The sequence below is a fragment of the Loxodonta africana genome, chromosome 4 (assembly GCF_030014295.1).
Source record: "Loxodonta africana isolate mLoxAfr1 chromosome 4, mLoxAfr1.hap2, whole genome shotgun sequence".
In the NCBI taxonomy this organism is placed as follows: Eukaryota; Metazoa; Chordata; class Mammalia; order Proboscidea; family Elephantidae; genus Loxodonta; species Loxodonta africana.
Genome location: NC_087345.1, coordinates 6,084,749 through 6,112,107, shown reverse-complemented (window position 1 = coordinate 6,112,107; position 27,359 = coordinate 6,084,749). Strand labels below are relative to the sequence as shown.

Sequence of the window (27,359 nt, the reverse complement as noted above, 5' to 3'; positions counted from 1 at the left end):
ACCTTCTGTTGGCCCAAGACAGGAACCATTCCCAAAGCCAACTCTTCAGGCAGGGATTGGACTGGACAATGGGTTGGAGAGGGATGCTGGTGAGGAGTGAGCTTCTTGGATCAGGTGGACACTTGAGACTATGTTGGCATCTCCTGCCTGGAGGGGAGATGAGAGGGTGGAGGGGGTTAGAAGCTGGCAAAATGGACAGGAAAAGAGAGAGTGGAGGGAGAGAGCGGGCTGTCTCATTAGGGGGAGAGCAATTGGGAGTGTGTAGCAAGGTGTGTATAAGTTTTTGTGTGAGAGACTGGCTTGATTTGCAAACTTTCACTTAAAGCACAATAAAAATTAAAAAAAATTTTCATTATGATTCTTACCAATCTCCTTTGACTTTTTAAAGGAATTTGTGCTTTCTTTTTTTTTTATATGTATATTTTGAGTCCACTTTGTTAGTTACTAAAAATTCAGAAAGCGTGTATCTTCCCAATAAACAGATTCTCACATCAGCCTATAGCAACTCACTCTATTACTACTCCTGCTTTTTACCTTAAAGCAGATTTTGTTTGGTAACGATACAGCCTTTGGTGTTTCCTCTGGTTGGTATTTACACCTCATCTCTACTTTCAGTCTTCATGCGTGTCTCTCGTAAGTGGCACGTGGGCTGACTTTTTGTCCAGTTGGGCAAACTGCCTTTCACCAGCAGGTGCAATCTGTCTGCCTTTACCACAGACCAGGCCTCCTCATGCTGCAGATGGACGGAACTCTAAAGCGATAAGACACAGTTCACCTCCCTGAATTCTAAAAGCAGCTGCAGGCCGCATGCAGGAAAGATTCCTCACCACTACTTTCCTCTCCCGGAGCCAGCCATCCGGTCTCTCCAGTTCCTGACCCCCTGCAGACCCCTGAAACCGCTGCCTGGCTGCTTCCTGTCCAGCTCTCGGTCTTAGCTGATGTATGGCTTCCCCGTGCAGCCACTAGGGTCCCCCCTGGTCTGCTCCCACCCCCAGGATGCATCCCCCTCGAGCATGCTATGTATCCCATTTGGACACAGGTCACTCTGCCAGGCCACCAGCTCCAGGAGGGTGGGGACCCCAGCTGCTCCATTCCCTGTGGTGTCCCCAGACGAACGCACACAGGAGGTGCTCATTCAAGGCACAGCCATTGAGTACGTGAATGACGACCGAAGGTAAAGGGTTAAATACTCCCAAAGCTCCCGGGTTAAGGCAGTGGCTGACTATCTATCAAATTTGGGTCATCCCTTTCCAAGCCCCCATTGGGAAAGAAGCCCACGGCCTGGGGGACTTCCGTGTGGCCCCAGACAGGTTCCTGAAAGTGGAGCTGGCCTAGCAGGGCGCTGGGTGAGGTGGACCTCGGTGCAATGGCTAACACAGCCGCTGGCAGAGGGCTGGACCAGATGGTTATTATTGGAGGCTTATAGTTCGAAGTTCCACATTCCACCCTAAGAAGCCTGGTCTTCCAGGAGCGTAAAGACGTGACCAGCTGCGGGGGCTGGCGCTTGACAGTGTGAGCAATTTGTGAGTCTGTGGCCAACCTCCCGAGGAGCTGATCTTTCCCAAGTTGGAGGCTCAGAAGTTTAGAAGAAGGAAGTCAGGAGTCTAGGAAAAAGGAGGCCTGATTTCCACTGTCTGTCTAGAAAAAAGTTCATTCCTTTTATAGGTGTGGCTGGATACCCCGGAACCCCAACCAGACCCTGTGAACCCCCATTACACCCCGTGAGCCCCCACTATACCCCGTGAGCCCCTATTATACCTCGTGAGTCCCCATGACACCCTGTGAGCCCCACACCTCGTCAGTCCCCACCACACCTGTGAGCCCCCAGTATACCCCGTGAGCCCCCACCACACCCTGTGAGCCCCCATTACACCCCATGAGTCCCCGTTACATCCCGTGAGCCCCATTACACCCCGTGAGCCTCCACCACATCTTGTGAGCCTTCATGACCCCCTATGATCCCCACGACAATCCATGATCCCTGACACTCCATAAGCCCCCATGACCCCCCATGACCGAGTTCACTAGGCTTTCACTATTTGGGAATGGCTGATGAATTGCTAAGGCAGCCCCCTCCCTGTGGGGTAAGAACAGAGGTAAGAATGCCCGGCCTCAGGGGGCCCCAGGAATCCATTGAGGGTAACAGAGAGAGGATGGTAGCTAGTTGGCCAGGGGTTCAGCTTTGGGGTCACACTGGCCCTGGCCCGAAGCTGCGCACCCTCAGGCCTGGTACAGCGGCCCGAAGTTTCACCCCCTCAGGCCTGGTCCAGTGGCCTGAAGCTGCACACCCTTAGGTCTGGTCCAGCGTGGCCATAGTTTTGGCTTCGTTTTTAGTGTAGCTATATTTAAGCTCTTAAATGAGAATGACCTTAGATCACCTGCCTGGACTCACATGAGGAAAAATAAACTTTCACCTTGTCTAAGTTTTTGGCTGGGTTTAAGCCAAAGAAAGAAAAAAAAGAACAAGACAGTGCTGATGTTCTCCGTGACCAGGCACCAAAAAATGACAAAAGCGCAAATGTGAGCCCTGAAGGTCAAACCTGCCTCCACTTGCTTTTCCAAGCCACCTGCTCAGACCCTGACTCCATAGAGCTTCCCCGGATGGTCAGTGGAATGGAAGTGTGCAAACCAAGCATTCAAACGTACTACGTGAGGTTAGTGCTTCACACACACACAGACACATACATGCACACATACACACACACGCACACTCATACACACACAGACACACACAGACGTGGACATACACATACATACACACATGCACACAGACACACAAAAGCACACAGTCACACAAAGAGAAACATACACACAGATACACACAAAAACATACAGACACACAGACACGTACATGCACATACAGACATTGTTATGGGTTGGACTGTGTCCCCCAAAAATGTGTCAACTTGGCTAGGCCATGATTCCCAGTACTGTCTGATTGTCCGCCATTTTGTCATCTGATGTGATTTCCCTATGTGTTGTAAATCCTATGGGATTAGTGGCAATTACGTTAATCAGTCGGGAGTCAATCTACAAGATTAGATTGTGTTTTAAGCCAATCTCTTTTCAGGTATAAAAGAAGTGAGCAGAAAGACATGGGGACCTCATACCACCAAGAAAAAAGCACCAGGAGCAGAGAGCAGCACCCTTTGGACCCGGGGTCCCTTCGCTCAGAAGCTCCTAGACCAGGGGAAGACTGAAGACAAGGACACTCCTCTAGAGCCAACAGAGAGAGAAAGGCTTACCCTGGAGCTGGCACCCTGAATTTGGACTTCTAGCCTATTAGACTAGGAGAGGATAAACTTCTCTTTGTTAAAGCCACCCACTTGCAGTATTTCTGTTACAGCAGCACTAGATGACTAAGACAGACACACACATACACACAGGCAGACACTCACACACACACACAGACACCAGCCACCACCATCACCGTCTCCTACGACAATAATCCAGTTGCAACCCCCAAGTGTCCACGCTCCGTCCGTCTGAACGGTTCCACCCTGAGGTGCCTTGAGCAAGATGACCCTAGATCTAACCAGACGGAGCCCAAGTCCTGCAGTTTCTTCTCTTCTCTCTCCCATCTCCTCCCCCGCCCCCACTTACTCTCTCTTTCAGAAGCTCCTTTCGCTTCTTCAATGTCGTCCGATCACCAGACCCACCTCGCCCAGTTCAGGGCCCGTTCAGACTTCCCCTCCTGCTCTGGGGAGCACATGGGCTTTCACAGGGAATGTAGCCGTGATGCTTGGAAGATGCCAGGTGAGGACAGGTGGGAGACGCCCATGCTTACCTGTAACGGCACTGTGAGGGTCTTCCGGCCACTCCAGCTGGAATCCCTGGCCCCGGGACTAGGGACCTGACAGGTGGCTGCACCCCTTAGTACCTCAGTGGTGTCTGCATCAGGACAGCAGAGCTTGGTCCATGGAGCCCCAACCCTACCAGCGAGGTTTCCCCCAGACACCCATGTCAGGGAGTCACGCCCCCGGTGCACAGTGATGAGCCCACCAGACCAAGAGCCATAACTTCCCACAGCTCCATAGATGCTGCCATCAAACTAAATGGTGGTGAGCATGGTCCCTGCCTCTTAGAAAGGCGAGAATTCTTCCATCAGGTCAGGTGGGGGCAGCCTGCTGGGGACTAAAGAAGCCAGCCATCCAGAGAGGTCAGACTCTCTGCACAGCCCAGCGGACAAACAGACGCAGAACCTCTGGCCTGGGGAGAGCCAGGGTGGAGGGCTGGCCTTACCGGGTTCTCTGTCTGGTGGATCCCGACCCCGAAGACCAGCTGGGAGCAGAAGAGGGCCGCGACGAGGCTCTTGTGGATGCAGTGGAGGTTGGAGCGCAGCGCCCGGACCAGCGCCAGCAGGACGAAGGCCACCAGCAGGGCCGCCAGGGACAAGGACAGGGCTGCGTAGGTGACGATTTTCAGGGGCAGGACCTCGCCATGCTGCGGGGGTAGGTTAGAGGCAGGAGAACGTGAGGGCCATGACAGGCATCCAGCTCTTCCACGATAAGAACAGACTAGCTTGGTGTGTCTTAGCTGGGTTGAGCCGGGCAGGAAACAGCGGACTGTGATGTCGTTCTCAGAGTGGCAATACACCCAAACCAAGCAGCCAGCTCACACAGGAGGTGCCGAGCCTGCCTGCCCCAGATTCTGCGCCGGGAGACACATTCCCTGTGCTTTGGCCAAATATGACGCCAGTCTAGGACCCAGCGTCCTGGATTGAGTTGTGTCCCCCCAAATATGGGTTGGAATCCTAACCCTGGTGGTACAGTGGTTAAAACGCTTGGCTGCTAACCGAAAGGTTGGCAGTTTAAACCCACTAGCCCCTCCTCGGGAGAAAAGACCTGGTGATCTGCCCCTGTAAAGATAACAGCTTAGGAAACCCTACGGGGCAGATCTTCTCTGTCATATGGGGTTGCTAGGAGTCGGAATTGACTCGATGGCACCTAAGAACAACCGTACACCTGTGGATGCGATGCTGTTTGGAAATGGGGTTTTCTTCGTGTTAATGAGTCCATAGCAGTGCAGGGTGGGTTCTAAACCAAGTCACTTCTGAGGTATAAGGAGCAGATTAGGCACAAAGATAAGAAAGCACACACGGGGGAAGACAGACACGACCTGACAAGGACGGAGGCAGATGGATCTACAAGCCTGGGAAGGCCAAGGGTTGCCGGCAGGTGCTAGAAGCTGAAATAGACAAGGAAGGACCTCCCCCCAGAGCCACAGTCTGAATTTGGACTTCTGGCCTCCAGAACTGTGAGAAAATAAATTTCTGTTTGTCAAAGCCCCATCTCTCCCTGGTGGTGTTTCTGTTACAGCAATAGGACACTGAGACCTGAGGACATCTGCCATTTTGGGAACAACAAGCTCCGATTTTCCGGTAGCTTCCGTGAAGTATTGCTCTGGTGACAGAGAACTGTGCACCCCTGGATCTGAGCCACAGGCCGCCCAGGGGGTCCTGGGAACCAGCACTGGGTGGTGTGTGGAGGCCTGATGCTCTGCCCTCAGTCTGCTCTGCTTCTCCGGGGGCCCTGGGTCCTCAGGTGACTCCTGTAGCCTGCTGCCCCCATGAGGGGCAAGATACCCAGGACTGCAGCCACCCCCTGGCTTCCCTATTGCCTGGGGGGCTGGTCCGAAGTCTCTGGCTTCGAGGTACCCCTGGGACATGCGGGCCTGAGTCCTACTCAGGTCTCATTTTTTCTCTCTGAATTTCAGTTTCCTTAGCCTGAGGGTTAGCTCTTCCCAGCTTCATAGCCCTGAGATGACCCCAAATCCCTCCAGTGTGAACACAAAACCCCAAATTCATTGCCGTCCAGTTGATTCCAACTCATAGCAACCCTATGGGACAGAGCAGAACTGCCCCATAACGTTTCCCAGGCTGTAATCTTTACAGAGCAGACTGCCACATCCTTCTCCTGAGGAGCAGCTGGTGGGTTCAAACCGTAGACCTATTGCCACTGCGAAAACTCAAGCACACCAACAATTGTGAGGACGGTGCAGGACCGGGCAACGTTTCGTTCTGTTGAATATGGGGTCGACACGAGTCAGAGCCGACTCCACGGCAACTCACGAGAGCAACAGCAATGCTGGGCCCTGGGCCACCCACGAGGGGCGCCCCACTGTCAGGGGAAGGCCAAGGGGCCGGCTTCATGTCACTGCCCCGCGATTACACAGAGCACGCGATCCCCTGGGCACCTGTCTCCAGTTAGCAGTGTCCCCACGTCTCACTCCCTTTCCAAGGATGTGAGAGGAGCTCGGCCCACTTCAAACCAGAATCCCCTTGGGAAGGTCCAAGTCCTGGGCTCCTGGATGGCGTCCCAGCCCCAAGAAGGAGGTGACAACAGTGAGGTCACACACAGGCCTCTACTCTCAGTTCCTAATACGGTGTCCCATACACGCCGGCCCTGCTGACCTCCTAATGGGACTCCGGGCAGGCCCTCCCCAGGGCACAGCCCCTCCGCGGGCCCTCAGAGGCCGCAGGCCCTCCCCAGGGCACAGGCCCTCCCCAGGGCGCAGCCCCTCCCCAGGGCACAGGCCCTCCCCAGGGCGCAGCCCCTCCGCGGGCCCTCAGAGGCCGCAGGCCCTCCCCAGGGCACAGCCCCTCCGCGGGCCCTCAGAGGCCGGCTCCTGTTCCCAGGCGGTTTCAATGGCGGAGGTTAAACATTAGCTGCCAGAGCTTGGGGCTGGGGACCAAGGCCCCTTTGTCTTCCCACCCGGCGTCTGCAGTGGCTGGAGGGAGATACCTGCTTTGTACACACCAGCCCCAGGCTTTTCTCTCTCAGAATTGAGCATCAGCTAAAAGGCGCTGAAAACCCGCTTTGAAGTGAGGTCTACATTTGAGGGATCTCTTTGGAGTCTGAGACTAGGGTCAGCCCCAGCGATTTCTCATTTACAACCTCAGCTCTTTGAGAGCCCTTTTAATGGGGTTTTGTGATGGAAATCCTAGCAAATTCTGGCCAACACTCTCCTCAAACGTGGGTTTTAATTGGCCGACTCAGGTTGTTCAAAGCTCTCAAAGGAAAGCTAGAGCTGGCGGAGGGGCAGGATATATTTCCAAAGGGGTTGATCCCACGACCCGGGCAGGCAGGCTGCCACGCCCACCTCCCGCCGGGACACATCCATGAGCACCGCGAAGCTGGTCACGCGGCTGCACTGGCAGGCCACGTGTGTCCGGTTCCGGGACAGAAGTTCACAGCCCTTGGCCGACCAAGCTCCGGTCCCGCCGAGGCTGTGGAAAAAGGAAGAAGGGTGGGTGAGCCGGTTCCCTCCATCACAGAAGGCCGGGGGGCAGCCGTCCTGTCCACCAGCCTCAGTCAAAGGAACGGACAGATGCTAACGGCAGTGACTTGCTCCCACAGAAAGTCCAATGACGCTGTGGCGTAGCCTTCACCTGCCTTCCTTTGACATCATCATGCCCTGAAGACAAACACCTTTGGTCGCCTTTGTCTGGAACAACAGACCGCTGTCATTCAGGGCTGTGTGAACAGCCTCCCTTCCCTTTTGTGGCTGCTGAGGGCTTCTAATGAGCACTTTCTGAAGTTCAAGTCTTCCATGCCACCCGGCAATAAAACCTAAATGGCAGCGTCTTAGGCCCACTCGGCATCCCTTTGTATGAGAAACACTGGCCCGTGGTTAAAACAGGTACTTTGTACTCAAGCCTCCTTTTGAGCCTAAATGATTTAAGAAATAATTTCTCACATGCGTTTCACCTATTCATCTGCAGGTTGCACAATCTTTTACGGGAACGGCCGGAAAGTCCGGCTCTATTATTACCCGGGTTTTACTGTTGGGAAGTCCCAAATAACGAGCTGCGGGGAGGTGTGTCTCGGCCTCATGGAGGGCCCTGCCCCGCCCCTGCTGACTCTGGGAAAATCACATAACCCCTCTGAGCCCCAGTTTACTCATCTGTGAAATGGGACGTGAGTGTTAATATGCGTTTGCCAAGAGCTTTCAGATCTGTGGATGATACCACCCAAAGAGGAGAGCAGTAATTATAGCAATAGCTGACTGCCAGGAGTGACCAAAGAGAGAGAGAGAGCTGGCCAGGCGTCTCACAGCAGCACTTCCCTCGTCATGAAAATGATCCCGCCATTGTCTCCTTTTCAAACCAAGCGCCTATTGTACCCCACACACTGGGCTGGCTGCTCATTAACGAGGCTTTGGAGGGTACCGTGGCAGGGGCAAAAGGACGCTGGTCCCTTTGGCTGCCAAACATGCTGCCCCAAGGGGAGGGTATCTGCTGGCTCACCCCGGGCAGCACACCCAGCTCAGCACCTGAAAGGGTCCCCTCTAGCTCGATCCAGCGGATCTGTGTTTTTAGGGAATGCAGCATCACACAGGAATTCCCAGAAGCACACCATCTGGGCGTGGGGGCGTGGGGTGGGTGGGGGAGCTCGGCTGCACTCCCTCTGTTCCTGGAGGGTGGCACCCCTTTGCCGGCACCCTCTACTGGCGTGGGGAGGAGCAGCAGTCGTTCTTGTTGGAGACCGTGCTTGGCCTCCCTTCAACGAAGCAAAGCCGCGTGGCAAGGGCTCGGCTCTGTTTTCTACTAAAATCCAGATGGAACCAGGAAAGCAAACGAGCGGAGAAACAGGGAGCAGACACAGCCCGGCACCCACAAGTCGGGGCTCACACAGAAAGCCCTGCCGCTAAAGAAACAAACAAGAGCCCCGCTGGCTTTCAGACAACAGAAAACGACCCTAAAGCCTCACCTGTGGGTAAAAACCACTCACTTTCGTTTCTATAACTATAGAATACCTTTTCCTAGAACATTCTGTGTGAACGAATGAGTAACACTCAGAATGCTAGAGCGTTCGCTACCATGAGCCACTGCATGCCTTTGACAGTCTGCTGGAGGCCTTGGACGCTTGTCTGAGACGGGCTGAAAACTAAGGAACTTGTGGCCCCTCTGGGGTAAAAGAGCCCCAGCAGCTGTGCTGCGATGGCCTCGCAGCAGGGCAGAGGGCGGGGAGCCCGTCTGATATAGAGACCCACATGCATGTCTGAGAGTTGCCGCTGTCAGGGGGAGGGGCTCCTGGGCCCAGGACACAAGCTGCAGCGCTGTGTGGCAGTGGACCAGGAGCCCTGCAGGGGAGCGGCCCGTTTCCAACACTGACCCTTCTTGGGGCGTCTGTATGTGCATGTGTATGTCTGCATGTATATGTGCACATGCATGTGTGTGCATGTCTATGTCTCCGTGTGCACACACACGTATGAACACCTGTGTGCATGTGCGAACATGTCTTGTGCATGCATGTCTCCACGTGTGTACATCTCTGTGTGCATATATACACACTGTGAACACCTGTGTGCATGTGTGCGTACATATTTGTGTGCATGCATGTCTCCACATGTGCATGTCTCCACATGTGCATGTCTTTGTGTGCATGTGTGTGTACATGTCTCTGTGTGTGCGCCTATGGAGACTCTCACGCCTCTAAGAACAGAGCTGGAGGATAAGCCTCTTGCCCCATGGGGGCTGGGAGGGGAGCAACAGGCCAGGAAAGAAGGCCCCTGGGACACTCAGCCAGCCTGGGTGTCTAAGACCTGCCAGGAGCTCCAGCCTCAGCAAAGCCTCACACTGAGACGTCACGCTCCCGGGGTAGGAGATGGCCGCCCTTGCCTCCAGCAGCGTCACACTCACGGGATTGAGTGGTTCCAGAACACGCAGGTGGGCTTGGTGCGTTCCTCTGTCTCCAGCAGGATGGACTCCACCAGGACGGGCCTCTCCAGGGGGCTGGGGAGCACAGCGCCCTCACTGTAGACCACCGCGCTCACCACCGCCGTGTTGATGACCGGCCGGCCGGGCAGCCTGTCACGGGAACCAGGCAGAAGTTCGCTGAGGAAACGTCCATTTTAAACTCACATGCACACCCGGGGACAGAGGTCAGCCGTCCTTCTGTCAGCACCTAACTGCAGACTGTGAGCATGGGAAAGAGACCCTGCTCTTCAGCAGGCCTGGGGGACCGCCTTCACCCCCAAAGCAGGGTTATCACCACTACAGAGAGCACATGGGGGGAGGCACACCACCTCTGGGCAAAAGGTGGATGTTAGAAATTCAGAAATAAAGAGAAGGTGTATTCACAAAGCTGTTACAGCCCCGTAGTATGTAACAGCAAAAACAGAAGCAACGGCTTAAATGTCTGCTGAAAGGAAGCTGGAGACACACACTACAGCTTCTTGTGGATTGAAAACTGTGCCTCCAAAAAGATGTGCTCAAGTCCTAACTCCTGGCGCCTGTGAACGTGACCTTGTTTGGTAATAGGGCCTTTGAGGATGCTTTCAGTTAACACAGGCTCGTAGTTGGGCGGATCCTGATCCCATCTGAGTGGTGTCCTTATAAAAGGGGAGAAGGGAAGGGACAGGGAGACAGGAAGGCCGTGTGATGAGGGATTATCTGTGGCTTCAAGCCCAGAACGCCCAGGGCCACTAGAATCTGGGAGAGACGAGGAAGAAGCTTCCCCTGGAGCCTTTGGGTAGAATTCAGCCCTGCTGACACCCGGACTTTGGACTCTCAGCCTCCAGGACTGCGGAACAACAAACTTCTCTTAAGTCACCTGTTGGTGTACTTTGTCATGGCAGCCCTAGGAGGCTAAGACAGCTTGTGGGGGAATATCGTCCAGTCAGTAAGGGTCATGGACGCGAAGGCTGCAGAGCCCAGGGAAGCTTCTAGGAAACGACTTTCAGGTTCAGTTAGAGAGGCCTCAGTGTGCATGCCTCTCTGAGGGCGTGACGCTCCTGTGGGTGGATCCTTGACTTCACCCAGTCTTTATGGAGTCGCCCTTGTGAGTGCTGGGCCGCTACGGGAAGCATGTTTTTGTGGGTGTGGGCAGATTTACAATGGGCCCTGGGGGCCTTCCTGGCAGAGACACTGGGGTGTGCCAGGAGCTGAGGCCTGAGGATGGAGGGCTAGGAGCGGGGACGAGGCAGGAGGAGGCAACGGCTGACTAGGACCAACATGGGTAGGGTCTCTTTCCTCAGGCAAGGGTCTGGTATAACCTTGTTTGGGTGGCTGAGATTCAGGCCCTCGGGAGCCTGGCACCTGGCCATACCGAAGGCTGCGACGGTCAGGGTCATAGTGCTCAGGCAGCAGCTGCCCCAGGGTCCGGTAGATGATGACCAGGGCGACAGCAAATTGGCTGGACTCGTCCGGGTGTCTCCGCTGTCTGGACACGGCCTCCCTCTCAGTGCTGGGCCCCAGGTGTGCTGGCTGCGGGGCGTTTTTCCGGCTGGGCGGCTTGGCCGTGGGGCCTTCTGCAACGAGGGCACAGAGGGTGAGGCTTGCGTACCCAGTTCTGTCCTGCCAGGCCATGCTCCCTGGGCTGGTGCTTCTCAGCAATCAGCAGGCATCACGGGGTGAGCAAGCCCAAAATGACACACAGCTTGTAAGACGGGTCGGCACCTGGTGTGACCCCACATCTGAGTAAAGCCCGCTTTGAAAGACTGAAGGCATGAGAAATAGCACTCAGATAACCAGAAAAACTCAGCGACTGATGCAACAGAGAGAGACAGCATGGAACTTTGTGAGGGCCAGGGAGTGGGGCCCTCCTGCTTGTCACCTGTTATAAATGTGTGAGCCTACACCCAAAAGACCAAACCATCATCGTCAAGTCGGTTACGATTCACAGCGACCCCGTGTGTTACAGAGCAGAACTGTGCTCCTTAGGGTTTTCTTCATGGTAGCCCTAATGCAGGCAGATCTCCAGGACTTTATTCCACAGTGCTGTTGGGTGGGTCCGAACCACCAACCTTTAGGGTAGTAGTCGAGCATAGCTAACCTAAGTTTGGGCCACTTAGGGGCCTTTGTGGCAGCCTATTCCATCTCTTTTCCCCAGGTTCACACAATGTGTTTTAAAATGATTTTATAAATTGTAATTTCAGTAACTTTATAAAAAAGTTATTAATACATTTGCTAATGAATGTGAAAAACCAACTTACTGAAAACATTTCAAATTTTAAATTATCCCTTATGGAATGTTTAGGAGTCCCTGGGTGGTGAAACGGTGAACACACCTGGCTGCTAACCAAAGGTTGGGGGTTCGAGTCCACCCAGAGATGCCTCAGAAGAAGGGCCTGGTGATCCACTTCTCAGAACTCAGCCATTGAAAACCCTTTGGAGCACAGTTCTACTCTGACACACACAGGGTTGGCTCCACGGCAACGGGTATTATTCTGGGAAGAAGTTTTTAGTAGCTGAGAGCGAGCTATGAAAAACACCTGAAAACAATTTCACATATTTAAGCCACTCTGTAGTATAATCACACTCCTGGCTTAAAGCATGATACACAGGCACGATTCTGGGTTCTTCTGGGGAGGGGGACGGTCAAGGTGTGTGGCCCTCCTGCTTGTTACCTGTTCTAAGTGTGTGAACCTAAAACCAAAAAAACCAGACGCATTGCCGCCAAGTCAGTTCCTACACATGGTGACCCCACGTGTGGGCAGCCCCTCACTGCACACCGAGGAGGGCTCGCGCACGTGCAGTTCCAAGGGCTCGCTTATTTGTCACATTATAAATTACTGAGATGCCTGCCAATCAGCTCTGACACCAGCACACGCCCCGGCCGCCCCTCGAGTGGGCTGCCGGTGGGGACGGTGGGGCTCGTTTTCCAGGATTCCTGCAAAGTGCCGTGCTCCGGCCCCAGACGGCAGCAGTCATCTCCTAGGTGGTTTTACCTTTCTTCTTCTCAGGTGGTGTGAAGAAGTCTGCAGGGAAGACGACCGAGGACTCCAGTTCCTTCGGGTACTCTTCGCGAACGTTCTCAAACCGCGGCACCCGGGCTCCCGTGAAGTTAGACTTGTTGAAGATGTCGATGGCAAGGACTGTGGGGACAGTTCATTTCAGTCACACACAAACCCCAGCTGCACTCACGGGAGCTTCCTGGAACCACTACTGCTTTCCGATCGACCAGAGCTGCCGTCGCTAACCGAGCACCTCTGACAGGGGACCCAGCTCCACCTCTCCGTGTCCTCTCTGCCCGCTCACTCATTCAGGAGAACACCCGTGTGTGAAGGGAGTCAGCGGGAGCAAGCTCAGGTGTTTAACGTGGTGTCCAGGAGCCAGTGGGCTGGGGCCTGTGATGGGTTGAGATCCTGGGAGGCCAGTGTGCTGCATGCACTACGTGTGAACGTAGCGTGACACGTGTGCGTGGCATGACACACGCATGGTTACATGTATGCACGACATTACACACACGGTGTTAAACGTGTGCAGCATTACACAACGCAGTGTTACGCGTATAAACGGCATTACACATGTACGCGGTTTTACGCATATGCATGGTATTACACGTGTACATGGTGTTACATGTGTGTATGGGGTTATATACAGGCATGGTATTACACAATTGCGTGGTATTACATACGTGCATGGCACTACACATGCGCATGGGGTTACACACATGCTTGTTACACATGTGTACATCATTCAATGTGTGCACGGTGTTGCATATACGCATGGCGTTACACATACACGCGTCATTACAGGTGTGCATGTTGTTACCTATATGCACCGTGTTACACATATGCACGTCATTATGGGTGTGAACGGTGTTACCTATATTTCATGGTGTTACACGTATGCATGTCATTACAGGTGTGCACGGTGTTACAGATGCATGTCACTATACACATGCATGTCACACGTTTGCATGGCATTCCACGTGTGCAGGGTGCTATGCAGGTGCTCGGCATTACTGTCAGTGTGGTGCACACCCCAGGCAGTCAGTGCACGAGTGTGGCTGTGCCCTACAGCTCCTTCAGGACAGGAGGCAATGAGACTTCCACACATAACCCTGAGAGAGCGGCTCACAGCGGGAGCCCCATCCCAATCTCTCTCCCTCTAACTCCCGGAGGCAGAGCCTAAGTGGCTCCTGAGACAGGCCCGAGAGCTCTAGATTCTACTGGTGCATGACACGTTCAAGTCTGTCCTGTGGGGGTACCTCTGCATTGTGCTGATGCCCCTGCTCTGAGGGGCGCCGTCACAGGGCTAGGTAGTGACCTGTGTCCCCCAGGGAGATGCCCCAAGTCTCCTGCTGAGCCCCCGATCCATTATTCTCAGTATGAGTGGTGCCCTCACCACCTGCAGGAGCAGGGTGGGCGCCGGCTCTGGAGACACTGATGGTTGGGTGGTGTGAGAGCCAGACTGCAGGAGGAAGGGCTGAGCAGGGTCCTTGGCCCCAAGGAGACCAAGGGTGGACATGGTGACCTGTGATTCAGCACACAGAGGTCCAAGGAGAACGTGCTGGCAGCTCTCACCCAGGGCAGGAGGGCTCCCAGGACGAGGGCACCAGGCGACCTGGGAGAGAGGAGCCCCTCACTGGAGGGGTGGCACAAAGGGGACAAGTCTGGGATTCTGCCCAAGGGCTCTGGAGGCTGGACCAGGTGCAGGGGGGCCCAGGTGTGGGGGGGTCCATGTGCAGGGGACCACGTGCTCCTGGGTCCTGTGCAGCCCTGAGCTTGCAGGCGGTTTGGCCAGGACCTCTTCTGGGACATGTTAAACCTGCTGCCGTCAAGTCGATTCCAACTTACAGTGACCTTAAAGGACAGAGCAGAACTGCCCCATAGAGTTTCCAAAAAGTGGCTGGTAGATTTGAACTGCTGACCTTTTGGTTAGCAGTCTGACCTCTCAACCACTGTGCCACCAGGGCTCCTCTTCAGAAAGTGGGCATGTGGGGGCCTTACCCTCCCATCTTGCCTCCAACTATGGCAGGGCGCCCATGAGCCCACCTCCACCCCAGGGCAGGGCGGGTCAGACCCTGGATGTCTAGAGCAGCCTGTCTTCTGGACAGTAACTGAGGGCCCCTCCCAGGTTAGGGACCTGGCCATGCCCGTGACAAACAGTAGGGGGAGTCTGCTGTGCTAATCGATGGGCCAATCCCTCTGAAGGGACAACCCCTTGTGCTGACCGCATGCCCCTCATGTGGGGCCCGCCCCCCAGGGACTTTGTCAGCTCTATCTGTGTGGAGTGGGTGGGGCTGGTTCTACCACCTGGGGGCTGCTCTGCATGAAGAAACCCACCCTTCCCTCCCACCCTGAACAGCCTATCCTGCACGCTTTGTGGGTGCTCGGCCGAGGCTACAGAGGTGACATACTCACCCCCAGGGTCACTAGAAAGCCCGCACTGAGTGCCCGGGGCCTGCTGGGCCGCCAGCCTTGCGCTGTGGCCTCGGCTCAAAGCCTCCTCTGCCTAGGACCACATCGACCCCGGGGCTGGAGGGGTGAGGTGTGTTATCATGGATCACCTTCAACTTCCCAATGGCCCCCCAATGGACACAGCCAGGAATGTGGAGGTACATGGACATGATGTCACTTTTCTAAGCAAGTGGCCGGGCGGCGGGGGCTGTACCCCCCAGACCCCCAGGCAGCTCAGCCTTTGGAGGCCACAGCCCAGGCGTGGTGAATCCATGAGCCTGGCCCCCCACGGGTCCCGCCCTTACTCATGTTGGGGGTGACGATGACGAAGGGCAGCAGGTAGGTCTTCCTCACGCTGCGCGCCATGGTGCTGAGGTAGGCCTCGAAGCCCTGCAGCAGCTCTGCCGAGCCACCCTCACTTCTCTGGATCTGCTCCCAGGCAGGCCGGGTGGCTGGGGCCAGGAGGGCACTGGTCGCACTCACCACATCCTGTCGGGCAGACAGAGGGACGGTGCTCAGCCTCAGTCCACCATGGGCCATGTGGCCACATGCCCAGTGATCAGAGACCCAGCTGCCCTCAGGAGCAATGCAGCTTCTAGAAAGCCCCCACATTGTCAAGACCAAGCCGGCAGGACCAGAGTGGGGAGAGTTTTTTGGCGTTAATTTTCAAGGCAGGAAACTTTACAGAGAGGAGCCCTGTGGAGGTTTCCCTGTTTGTGTCCCGAGACACGTGTGGAGACACCCCTGGTTTCATCAGTGGTCCCCTCCAGGTAAACCAGGTAGCTGCGAAGGGCCACCCCTCCTCTGAGCAGGTAGCCCCAAGGCTGTGGGATCAGTGATTCCTCAGCTGAGTCTTGGGGATGTCCCTGACTCCTGTGTACCCTGATGCATATGTGAAGGGTGGTGGCCGGGTGGCCTGGGGGGAGGTGGGGCTCTCCGCGGGGTCCCTGAGCCATGTCTGGTACAGAAACCAGTGGGGGCTCCCGTTTGTGAAGAATCAGAGTGGGGGGGCAAACCTGTCAGCACAGACCCTCAGGTCTGGATTCCAAGAGGCCAGGGACCTGCTCGGGCCCCAAGGGGTGTCCATGGACATGGCGGGGGGTGTCATGGAGAGGTGTGAACAAGGAAGCATGAGACCAGGCTTTCCAGAGCAGGTCACAGATGTCAGGACAAAAGGGATGCCTGCTCACCAGTATTCTTGGGGCCTGGGTACCTAACGGGAGGGCGCCCGGGCAAAGGCATGGGCGTTTGCAGCAGACCCTCAGAGTGCAATGGGCAGGGGCCTCTGGGTACCTCCCCAACGAACTGTGTGACCTTGGGCAAACCCCGTAGCTCTCTGGGCCTCAGTTTCCTTATATGTAAAATGGGGTGATACCAGAACTGTGACATAGGATGTGTGAGGAACAAGTGGGTGAGGTACCCTAAACCACTTAGAACATGGGCTACCACCGCAGCTGCCTGCCAGGCCGCTCAGAATGGGAGCGAGTTAGGGGCCGACTGTGTGGGGTCCGCTCCCCAAGGAGGCCTCGGGCTGGGACGGAGCCCTGGGAGCCCCTCTTGCCTGCTGTTGTCAGCTGCTTTATGTGACACTCTGTCACTGTTCAGCTACTGTAGCGGACAGCTCGGGAATGGTCACGGTTTCCTTAAAAAGTGGGTAAAAATGCCATGAAAGTAAGTTTGTGTTCAATCTCTTTTAAAGTGTCCTTCGTCACCTGTGATGCTGGTGGACAGAGCTGACTGGTGTCCACTGCAGGCAAGGTCCTTATGGAGGGGGATGCTCTTACAGACAGGACGTTTATTTGCCACGTCTCCTTCGAGGGGAAACTACATAGTGTTTGTGGGTTTCTACTGAAAAGGCGGTGCCAATAAGGGACCATTTGAGGCTCCACTCTGGCCACAGTCACCGCCTGTCCCACCTCGTGGAAGCCAGAGTCCCGCGTGGCTGCCAGGTCGAAGCCCTCCTGCCGGGTCTCGTGCTGCAGGACGCGGGCCAGCAGCTGGTAGGCGGTGCGGATGTCGTTGCCGAACAGGGCGCCAGTGTGCCGCGTGGCGTTGCGCAGTGCCTTGGCCAGCCGCACAGAGCTGTCGCCATCCAGCCACGTCTCGTTGCGGCTCAGCTTCTCGTTCTGGAAGGAGCGGGAGCAAACAGAAGGCTTTCAGAGCTACTCCAGCGGCCGTCAGGAGTTCACGAATTTCTGGTGGAAGCTTATCTGTCAGAAGCGGACTTTAAAAAATTCTGAAATCCAAAATAATGTTGGTGGATAATTAGAAAAAGTAGGACCTGCCGGGACCCTGGGGGTGCAAAGGGTTTGCGATTGGCTATTAACCAAAGTGTGGGTGGTTTAAACCCACCCAGTGCTGCTGCGGAAGAAAAGCCCTGGCCGTCTGCTTCCATAGAGATCACAGCTGAGAAAACCCTATGAAGTAGTTGTGTTCTGTTACACTTGGGGTCGCTATGAGTTGGAATTCACTCAACGGCAGCAAGTTTTTTTTTCTTGGAAAAAAAAAAAGGCTAAATGGAAGGAGCACAAGAATATAATGAGGTGAAAACTGGACGGAATCTGAGAATGAGCAGACTTGAATATCGGGGCCCTGAGTCTGCAAAACCAAAGACACCAGAGCTGGTTGTGGGGTGACAGAAAGGGAGGTGCTCGGCTGTGGGGCCCCAGAACAGACAGTGACCCCGAATATTCCCGAGTCATGGAATGAGCCCCCATTGGCCTCTGCCCAGACGCGTGGCATCTGTGCAATCCCGCCTGCCCTCACCCCGTCCCCCACAACACGCGGGGCCCCTGCATGCTCTCTCTGAGGTCTGCCTACCATGACTTTGAGGTCCAGGAAGGAGGAGGAGGTGCAGTTGAAGAGCTCGGGGGGCAGCCAGCCCTTCTCCCCGCTGCAGTGCCGCACTGCGTTTCCTAGAGAGCCAAGAACCGTTAAGCGGACCTGGCACTGGGAGAGGGAGCCATCGCATGTCTGTGCTAACGTCCCAGCCTGCGTCTGCTGAGGCCTGGCGCACTGGGCTGAGGGGCCAAGACACGGGCGACACGGTTAGAGGACACCGTGCAGCCACCACACACACTGCTGTGTCCTGCAGGGCCACGTCTACAGCTGCCCAGACATCTACATCCAGGCTGTTCTGTCTACCTGAACCGTCTGGGAAATAAGAGTGAACGTTCGTGCAAGACTGTGAAAAAGAAGCCAGCTAAACCATGCACAGTGCCAGTGACGTCCACGCGCCTCGCCCGCGTGAGCCGGACCCCGCCTGCGCCACACGCTCTCCGTGCACCATCTCCAGGAGCAGACGCAGTCACCCCATCTTACAAAGAGAAGCCAGTGCTGTGACCACCGCAGCTCCTTTTCCCCAGTGGGGGCGGCAGCACCGAGCAGGACATGGGCGCGGGCCGGACTTGAGCCACACCACTCATTTTTGCATCACGCCTGTCTGCTTTGTCTGCTATAAAAAAAGCAGCCCTGGTGGCTCAGTGGTTAAGCACTCAGCTGCTAACCGAGAGGTTGGTGGTTCAAACCCACCCAGCACCTCTGCAGAAGGAAGACCTGGTGATCTGCTCCTGTAAAAATCACAGACTAAGAAACCCTACGGGGCAGTTCTGCTCTGTCACGTGGGGTCACTATGAGTTGGAACCGACTCAATGGCACACAACAACATTAAGGAAGACGTCTTATTTCCCCCTGACGCTCGGGCTGAAGAGCTCCTCAGACGGTCTGCTGACACTGACGATTTTGTGGGCCCTGTCAATGAGTAGCCTCGGTGCGCTTCCTCACCCAGGGAAGGCCACAGGCCACGATACTCACCCACGGAGCCCTTGGGGCATGGCACCGCTGCAGGCTGCCCGAACTTGGTCTGCGGCCACCAGATGCCGGCCTCGAACGCCCTGGGACAGCCGCTGTAGATCACTACAAACAGTGGGAGAGGACAGTTCAGCCCCGTGCGGCCAGCCAGGACACCGCCTGCCCTGCGCGCTTCCCTAGGGGAGGCTCTGTCCCCCACGGACTGGGCCACTCACTACCCTCCACCAGGTAGAATCAAACTGGGAGGACTCAGGCTCTAACCACACCTCTTCTGCAGGGCCAGGCTTCCAAAGGCAAAGGAAACAGTCCAACCAGCCACCTGCAGAGCATTCCCCAGGAGTGTGCAGGGTACACACAGACACATGCAACACACACACACAAACAAGCAGGCAAACACACAGAGACATATACACACACTGAGACACAAGGGCACACACACGGGCACATGCAGACACACGGGCACACGCAGACACACGGGCACACGCAGACACATGCAACACACACACACATAGGCAAACACACACAGACATACACTGAGACACACAGGCACACAGACACATGCAACACACATATGCAAACACACACATATACACACACTGAGACACACAGGCACACAGACACACGGGCACACGCAGACACGCGGGCACACGCGGACACATGCAACACACACACATAGGCAAACACACACATATACACACACTGAGACACACGGGCACATGCAGACACATGGGCACATGCAGACACACGGGCACACGCGGACACACAGGCACACACAGACACATGCAACACACACAGGCAAACACACACATACACACTGCAACACAGGCACACACAGATACATGCAACACACACACGCAGGCAAACACAGACATACACACACTGAGACACATGGGCACACACAGACACATGGGCACACACAGACATACATGCACTGAGACACAGGCACACAGACACGGGCACACAGACATGCAACACACATAATGCACATGTACACACACACATGGGTGCATACAGACACATGCAACACACATGCACATAGACGCACACAGATACACAGGCACATGCAGACACATGCAACACACACATGCACGCAGACACCCACAGACACACGCACACATGCAGGCACACGGGCACACACAGACACATGCAACACACATGCACTCAGACACAGACATATACACACACAGACACATGTAGACCCATACCCATGTAGACACACAGAGACAGAGACATGCACAAACACAAGCACACACAGACACACGATGACACTCACACGCACACATGCAGACACATGTATGTGCTGCCCCAGCAGCCTGCCCCCATGATGTGGCCTGAGGGGCTCAGGAACCACTGCGGACCTTCGCAGCCCAGCGTGGTGACCTCGGCGAAGGGGTTGTCACAGCGGTTGCACTGGCGCCCAATGACGCCTGGCTTGCAGGCACATTGCCCGGTGTCTGCGTCACAGGTGCGGCTGTGGGCACCATGTGGGAAGCAGTCACAGGGCAGGCAGGCGTCCTGGTCAGGAGGCTTGTAGTGATTCTCCTGCAGAGGGAAGAGGGGCGTGTGACCGCCTGAGCCTCGACTCCCACTTCTGGAAGGTCAGCCCCCGGGCAACCGCAGCACCCTTCCCGGTGTATCCTCAGTGGCTACCAACCCAGCCCCTGGGCCTCTCACCGCTCCCCTGCCCACACTCCCTGAGCCCAGCCAGGCGACAGGCTCCCTCCGTTATTTTGTAGCAAACGTGTACCTTGGGCCACTTTCCTATTTGTCCCCAAAAGAATCAGAGACTCAAACAGAGACTTAAGGATGTTCATGGCCCTTGCAGCATTTTTTTTTTTTTTTGAAATTGTCAGAAATGAGGAACAACTTTTATTTTTTTATTATTATTATTTTTTAATAAAAAAACCTCAATGTCCGTCACTGCCAGGTCAGGTGACAGTCCAGATAATGTGCTCTGGGTTTGGAAAGTCCCAGTTTACGCCCAGCTCAGCCATTTACCAGCCACCCCGCGCTTGGCAGGTCCCTCCTCCAAAAAACCAGCAAGCTGTAGTTTGGGCAGATTCTCGGGCCGATGTCCAGGTGCCTATGCTCTGCAGGGACTCACACTCTGCCTATAGCAGGACGCCACCTGTGCGTGACATTGTGACGCCAACTGCATTGTGACACTGTGATGCCACCTGTGTGACACTGTGACACCACCTGCATGGGACATTGTGATGTTTGGAAGGAGAGTAAAATGTTCGCAGTCACCCCAGGAAGTCAGACTGTGCTCAATTTTATTTTCTGCATTTTCTACCATTTTTTATGAAAAAAAAATTATGAGAACGTTTCCCCCAGAGCCCTGGTGGCACTGTGGTTAAGAGCTTGGCTGCTAACCAAAAGGTCGGTAGTTCGAATCCACCAGCTGCTCCTTGGAAACCCTATGGGGCAGTTCTACTTTGTCCTATAGGGTCGCTGTGAGTCAGAATCGACTGATGGCAACGGGTTTGCTTTTGGTTTTGGTCTCTCCCGCCTGCTGCCCGCTGACGCTGCACCACCCTCCTCTGCGTGACCCGCCGGAGCCAGGCCCTCTGCCGCTGTTCTCCTGTTTCATTTAAGCTTGTCAAGAGACAAGTCACATCTCATTTGTACCCACTGTGTGGCACCTGGGACATTTCTGATTTAAACAGACACACCTGAGGGCGCCCCACTACCACCTCCTTTCCTGGGTCAGCCCCACCTCAGCGGGGCAGCCGTGTTCCTCGCTGAGCACGGCTGCGACCACGAGACATCTGCGGGGCTTTGTGTTATCGCTGCTCGACAGCAGACATGGACCCAGTGACGCCCACGGTGGGTGACGCTGCGTGAGGTCGAGTGGGTGGTGTCGTGCAATTTGGAAGGGAAGAACGTTCGAACATTCAGAGATCTGGGGAAGCAGGTTTTCTGTGCCGCACAGCTGTGGCACCCGAACACGCGGGGGCGGGAATGGAGGAACGCTTCTAATGTGCTTAAATTCCAGCCAGCATCCATGCAGGCAGATAAAGGACTAGGAAATGGCCAGCGGGGAGAACCACGGCTGGTGTCAAAGAAGAGCCGCCCTTCAGAGAAATGGCTGGGTCTCCTCTTACAGGCCGGGTGTTGGCTGACGACTGTGAGGGATTCTGCGTCCCAGGGTCTGAACCAGTTTACGCGGAAACAGCCTGGTGTGTGCAGGCATCAAAGAGCACGTGGGTGGGCAGCTGAGCCTAAAACACAGCTTCACATAAACACGTGTGTGTGTTTCTACAGACAGGTTTGTGTTCAAGTGCCTGTGTGTCTGCATGTGTGCAGGTGTGTGTGTGTGTGTGTGCACACTGATCTCTCTGGCTCAGGACGTGTGTGCGAATGTGTGTACAGGGAGATAGATGTGTGTGCGAGTGAGTGTGCACAGGTAGGCGTGTGCAAGTCAGTGTGCATGTGTACAGTGGATGTGCACGCATGCATGTGTACAGGTAGGCTTGTGTGCTGTGTGCATGTGCAAATGTCTACAGGTATGTCGTGTGTGTGTATACAGGTAGATTTGTGTGCTGTGTGTGCACATGTGTACAGGTAGATGTGTGTGCATACATGTGTGCCAGCTCCCTGGGATCAGGACCTGAGGTGGGTGCCGGGCTCAGCCCCTCCCTCCCTCCCACATCCTCACCTCCCACTGGGGCAGCACTGCTCTCCCTCCCAGGTCCTCACCTCGCACTGACCTTCCCTCCCCGCCAAGTCCTCACCTTGCACTGGCTCAGCCCCGCCCTCCCTCCCATGTCCTCACCTCCCACTGGCTCAGCCCTGCCCTCCCTCCCTCCCAGGTCCTCACCTCCCACTGGCTCAGCCCTGCCCTCCCTCCCATGTCCTCACCTTGCACTGGCTCAGCCCCGCCCTCCCCCCATGTCCTCACCTCACACTGGCTCAGCCCTGCCCTCCCTCCCTCCCAGGTCCTCACCTCCCACTGGCTCAGCCCTGCCCTCCCTCCATGTCCTCACCTTGCACTGGCACAGCCCGGTGGTCTTGTTGCAGTCGGGGTCGAAGCCTTTGTGGATGGCACAGTGGCAGGGTCCGCAGACAGGGCTCCCCCACCAGCCTTTGGGGCACGGGAGGTCGATTCTGTTGGAGAAACGGAGTGGATGTTGGAGAGATTGTGTTGATATCCTTTTCAGAACAAAAGGGACGCTGGGGGGTCCTGGGCAGCACAGAAGTGTCTGCTAGGATCCTCAATTGGGGCACATCCCATCAACCATCCCAGGCTCCCCTAGGGCCTCTGAGAAGTTAGTGCCCTCTCCCAGCTCTTGAGGGCCCCACGGCTGGAGAGAGACTCCCTACAAAACAGTTGTTTTAAAATAACACGTTTTCTCACGTCTTTTTCTTCTACCTCAAAGACACAAATGGAACCACGCGGAGCCTTGGGCCACAGCACACTGCACTCGTGGCTGGCAGGGCAGTGTGGTATTCATCACTCATGAGGGCTCAGTGATGACTGGGCCCCAATGACCAGGCCAGCTTTCCACAGATGACTGAGCCTAGCCACCCGGGGGGCTCACAGGGGATGGGGCGCCCACCTGGGGGGGATGCCGCCCGCGTGGGGGCACCTGCTGGGAAGTTCCCACCAATTTCTGGACAAGGTGGTTTCTAAGACATCTTTCTTGTTCCCAGGATTCCTGGGCCTGTCGCTGGCTCCCATCCCCGTGGATGGTCCGAGCAGCCTTTCCATGGATGGGACTGACCTCAAATCAGCAAACTCAAAAGAGCTGCATGTGGAAGGTCTACCGTGGGACATGGTGGGCTCAGAGGGCGTCAGGCCCAGTCCTGCTCTTGAGCCCCCCAGCAGACATGTGGAGGTAAGGAGGTGGTGGGGCCAGTCCGCCCCTCCCAGGTGCTGTCTGCTACCTCTGTCCCCGGCCCCACCCCCACTGCTCACCTGAGCAATCACCACAGGTTCACCTTCCCGCTGATGTCCCCAAAACAAAACCACGCCCCCCGCTTACTGTCCTGCTAATGGCCTTCCTATCTGCCTGATCACCAGGTGATCACCTCTCCTACTCACTCACTCCCATGAAAAGCCATTATGAAGTACTGACTCTGTACACACCTGAGGCATACAAACCACCAGAGCAGGGTACCTGAGCCCAGGGCAGTCCAGTCAGTGTTTGTGGACCTGCACTGACAGAGTAGGGATCCCAGAGCATTTGTGTGTCCCCCTCCCCTCGTCCCTCCGCAGCCTTGGTGTGCATCTGGAATACCTCCCAGCTGGTCCCCTGCCTGCTCCAAACTACTCCCATGGTGGCCAGTGGGCCCTCGAAAACCAGATCCGATCTCACCAGTTTCCTGCTGGCCCCTGCAGCCTGCACACGCTGAACTCTGGGTAGGCCCTCATATCCCAGCCTCCCAGCTCAGGACACACCACCAGAGCAGCACCGGCCCTGCCCACCAGGACTAAGCCCGCCAAATTCCTTAAACCACCCTGTGCCATTGCTCCTTGCTGGCTCAGCCCGCGCCAGCTTTCACCTGGGATGTCCTCTCCCTACAGCCTCCCTGGCTCCCACCTGCCCCTGCACTCCCAGGGCGCTTCCTCCAAGCTGTCCCTGGATGCATCCCTCCCTGACCTGGGATGGGGCTGTACTGTACCCCGAGGACATGGAGGCAGGGATGGCAGTCCCCATCCTGGTCTAGAATGAGCAGAGAAGCAGAGCAAGGCTTTCTCTCTAAATAGCATGGGCCAGCCGATGTGCTCCTTCTTCCCTGGCGTTGGGCACCACGGTGGCCGCAGGTGGCCAAGGGAGATGTGCAATCCATTACATCACCTCCGAAGGGCTCTAGTGTGGAGTCATGAAGACCCGAGGGGCCCCACCTGGGAGGGTGGTTTACCTGTGACAACCACACCTGAGTTCTGTGGGCAGGTGCTGGCAAAGGGCATGCTCAGAGCCCAGGTGCACGTGGCTGCCCTGCTGGGGCTTCAGCAGGATCACTGACCCGTCAGGGCTCATGTCCACCCCACTGATCAAGTACTTCCTACACGTAACCCTCACCTCCCTGCAGCCCCGCTGCCCACCTGCTGTGTTACACCTGATCACATGGGATTGGTGTGATGCCAAATTTGAAAGCAAATAAAAAATGTTCTTGTTACTCAGAAAGACACGTGCTTTGGGCGAAGGTAGCACACAGCCCCTCTGGAGGAGCAGTAGCCGGGCACCCAGAGGAAGGTGAGGACCTGCGGGCTCACCTGTTCTCACAATACTGCCCGTAGTGGCCAGGTCCACACTCGCACGCGTAGCCCCGGGGGGAGCTGGGTGCATGCACGCAGGTGGCCACGTGCTCGCAGGGGTTCAGATGGCACGCATCCACACACTTCCGTCCAAAGTATCCTGAGGAGACAAGGGCCAGCTACCTCAGCACTGTTGGTCCACATCACAGAGTGAGACCCTTGTGTTAGGATGTCATGATCACCCCAGGGCTTCTCTGGGCCTCGGCTGTCCCAATACTCAGCAAAGGAAAGGGGCAGGGCCACCACGAAGTGATGGTGAGTACAAACAGCAGGTGGCTGGACCTGCAAATGCAGGGACTGAGGCCTCCAAGGCTGCTTGGGGAGGGCGAGGGCTGGGGAGAGGCACCAGCCATCTTGGGGTTCAGGGCTTATCTGCTATTGCTGCCCCAGGAAGTGGGGGGCCCAGAGAGGTGTGGACCCAACGACCCTGGGGCTAAGAGCCTGTCTACTGCAGTTGCCCCAGGCAGGGTGGGAGCCAGTGATGGAGGGGGCCTAGCCAGCCCAGGACACAAGGCTGATGGGTATCTGCTGACAATGATTTTAGCACCTCAAAAATTAGGGTGACCACTGAAGGCATAATTTTTTTTGCATGTGTACTTTTCACTTTCTAGCTCCAATCTCGCTGTGTGCCAATCACGTCATGTGATTAGTTTTCTTGAAGACATAGGGTTATAGTCTCATGGGACAACTTGGTCAATTGGCATAATATAGTTCATAGAGTTTACATCCTACATTCTAGTCCGGTGAGTACCATATGGGGTCTTAAAAACTTGTGAACAGCCATCTAAGACATAGCCTGTCTGGAGCAAAAAAGAAATTTGGAAACCCAAGATTTAAAGAAGGAACCAGTCTATAGAACTATCTACATGAGACCAGAAGAATTAGATGGTGCCCAGCTACTGTTACTGAATGTTCTGATTACAATAGATTGATCCTGATAGAAAGGGAAACACACATGGAACACAACTTCAAATTCTCAAAAAAAATCCAGTTTTACTGGACCCATTGAGACTGGAGGAATTCCTGAGACCACTGCCCTGAGGTACTCTTTGAACTTTGAATGAAACTATCCCCTTAAGTCACCTTTTAGCTAAATAGCAGGTTAGCTCATAAAGAATATTAACCTTGAGTACTGCACTCTTTTAAAAAACTATCCATGAGACCAAATGGTCAACAACTACTCTAAAGCAAAGTTGAGAAGGTTGGGGGGCTGTGAGACTAGGTTAATGGGAGTGAAACAACTCGAATGGAAATAATGAGAGTGTTGACACAATGTGAAGAATGTAACCAATGTCACTGGACGTTATGTGTAGAAATGGTTGAATGGGAACCTGTTTTGCTCTGTACACTTCTACCAAAAATACAATAAAATACTATTAAAAAAAAAAAAATAAAGTCTGAAATGTCTGCTGTATGCCAAGAAAGGACAGACAGGAGAATGCATTTGAAAGTTGAGAGAGGGCTGCTACTTTGTTGCTGAGCAAAGGCCCAGGCTCTGGCCACCCACCGAGCCGACGCCTGGACTCAGCTTCCCTCTTGATTTCTAAAACCAAAGGAACAGTGCCCACCTCTGTCACAGAGGCAGGAATAGCTGTCCCAGGTGTCGTGGCAGCGGCTGTGGGGGGGACAGGGGCTTGAGGCGCAGGGGCTCTCCAGCTCACAGCCATCCTTCACCCTGACCTTGAGGGCGTCGTCCATGTTCAGGGTGGCGATGTTGGTGGATGTCTCCCCCATCCTCACTCCCTGGGTCAGAGAGGGCTGGTCAGGCTCAGGGCCAGAAGAACCCGGAGGAGATTCAGGAGGTCAGTGGAGGGTAGGGCACCCCAACTTCTCCCCAGGACCCTGTTGGATATCTTATCTACAGAGCAGGGATGGTGGAGCTGCTGGGGAGGCAGGAGCTGAGTGCTGGGACACGGCAGGACGGTCACCCTGTCCTTGTCAGGTATACGCTCCAGGCAGGGAGGGAGGCCAACAGTGTGGACACAAAGCCGTAGTAATTCCGTATAAAGAAAACATGAATGAGAGAACCAGAAAGACAGGGCAGTGCAGACCGGGGTGGGGGGGGGTGGGGGGGTGGGGGGGGTGGGGGGGGTGGGGGGGGGTGGGGGGGTGGGGGGGCGGGCGGCAGGGAGCTCCGTTGGCTTCAGGGCAGGTA

The 27,359-nt window shown here is 55.4% G+C and overlaps 1 protein-coding gene across 2 annotated transcripts in view; it reads right to left on the bottom strand.

The window, feature by feature from the left end:
• CELSR1 (cadherin EGF LAG seven-pass G-type receptor 1) overlaps positions 1 to 27,359 on the bottom strand; it is a 197,580-nt gene that overhangs the window by 23,696 nt on the left and 146,525 nt on the right. For both annotated transcript variants that reach the window (XM_064283360.1, XM_064283361.1), the window contains exons 12-24: positions 26,773 to 26,947; positions 25,163 to 25,304; positions 22,929 to 23,049; positions 20,298 to 20,481; positions 18,943 to 19,044; positions 17,950 to 18,044; positions 17,046 to 17,255; positions 15,435 to 15,618; positions 12,673 to 12,819; positions 11,052 to 11,253; positions 9,644 to 9,811; positions 7,102 to 7,228; positions 4,243 to 4,443 (exon numbers count right to left, since the gene is read on the bottom strand). In XM_064283360.1, coding sequence (XP_064139430.1) covers positions 4,243 to 4,443; positions 7,102 to 7,228; positions 9,644 to 9,811; positions 11,052 to 11,253; positions 12,673 to 12,819; positions 15,435 to 15,618; positions 17,046 to 17,255; positions 17,950 to 18,044; positions 18,943 to 19,044; positions 20,298 to 20,481; positions 22,929 to 23,049; positions 25,163 to 25,304; positions 26,773 to 26,947 — 2,058 coding nt within the window. The remainder of the gene's footprint in view (positions 1 to 4,242; positions 4,444 to 7,101; positions 7,229 to 9,643; positions 9,812 to 11,051; positions 11,254 to 12,672; positions 12,820 to 15,434; positions 15,619 to 17,045; positions 17,256 to 17,949; positions 18,045 to 18,942; positions 19,045 to 20,297; positions 20,482 to 22,928; positions 23,050 to 25,162; positions 25,305 to 26,772; positions 26,948 to 27,359) is intronic.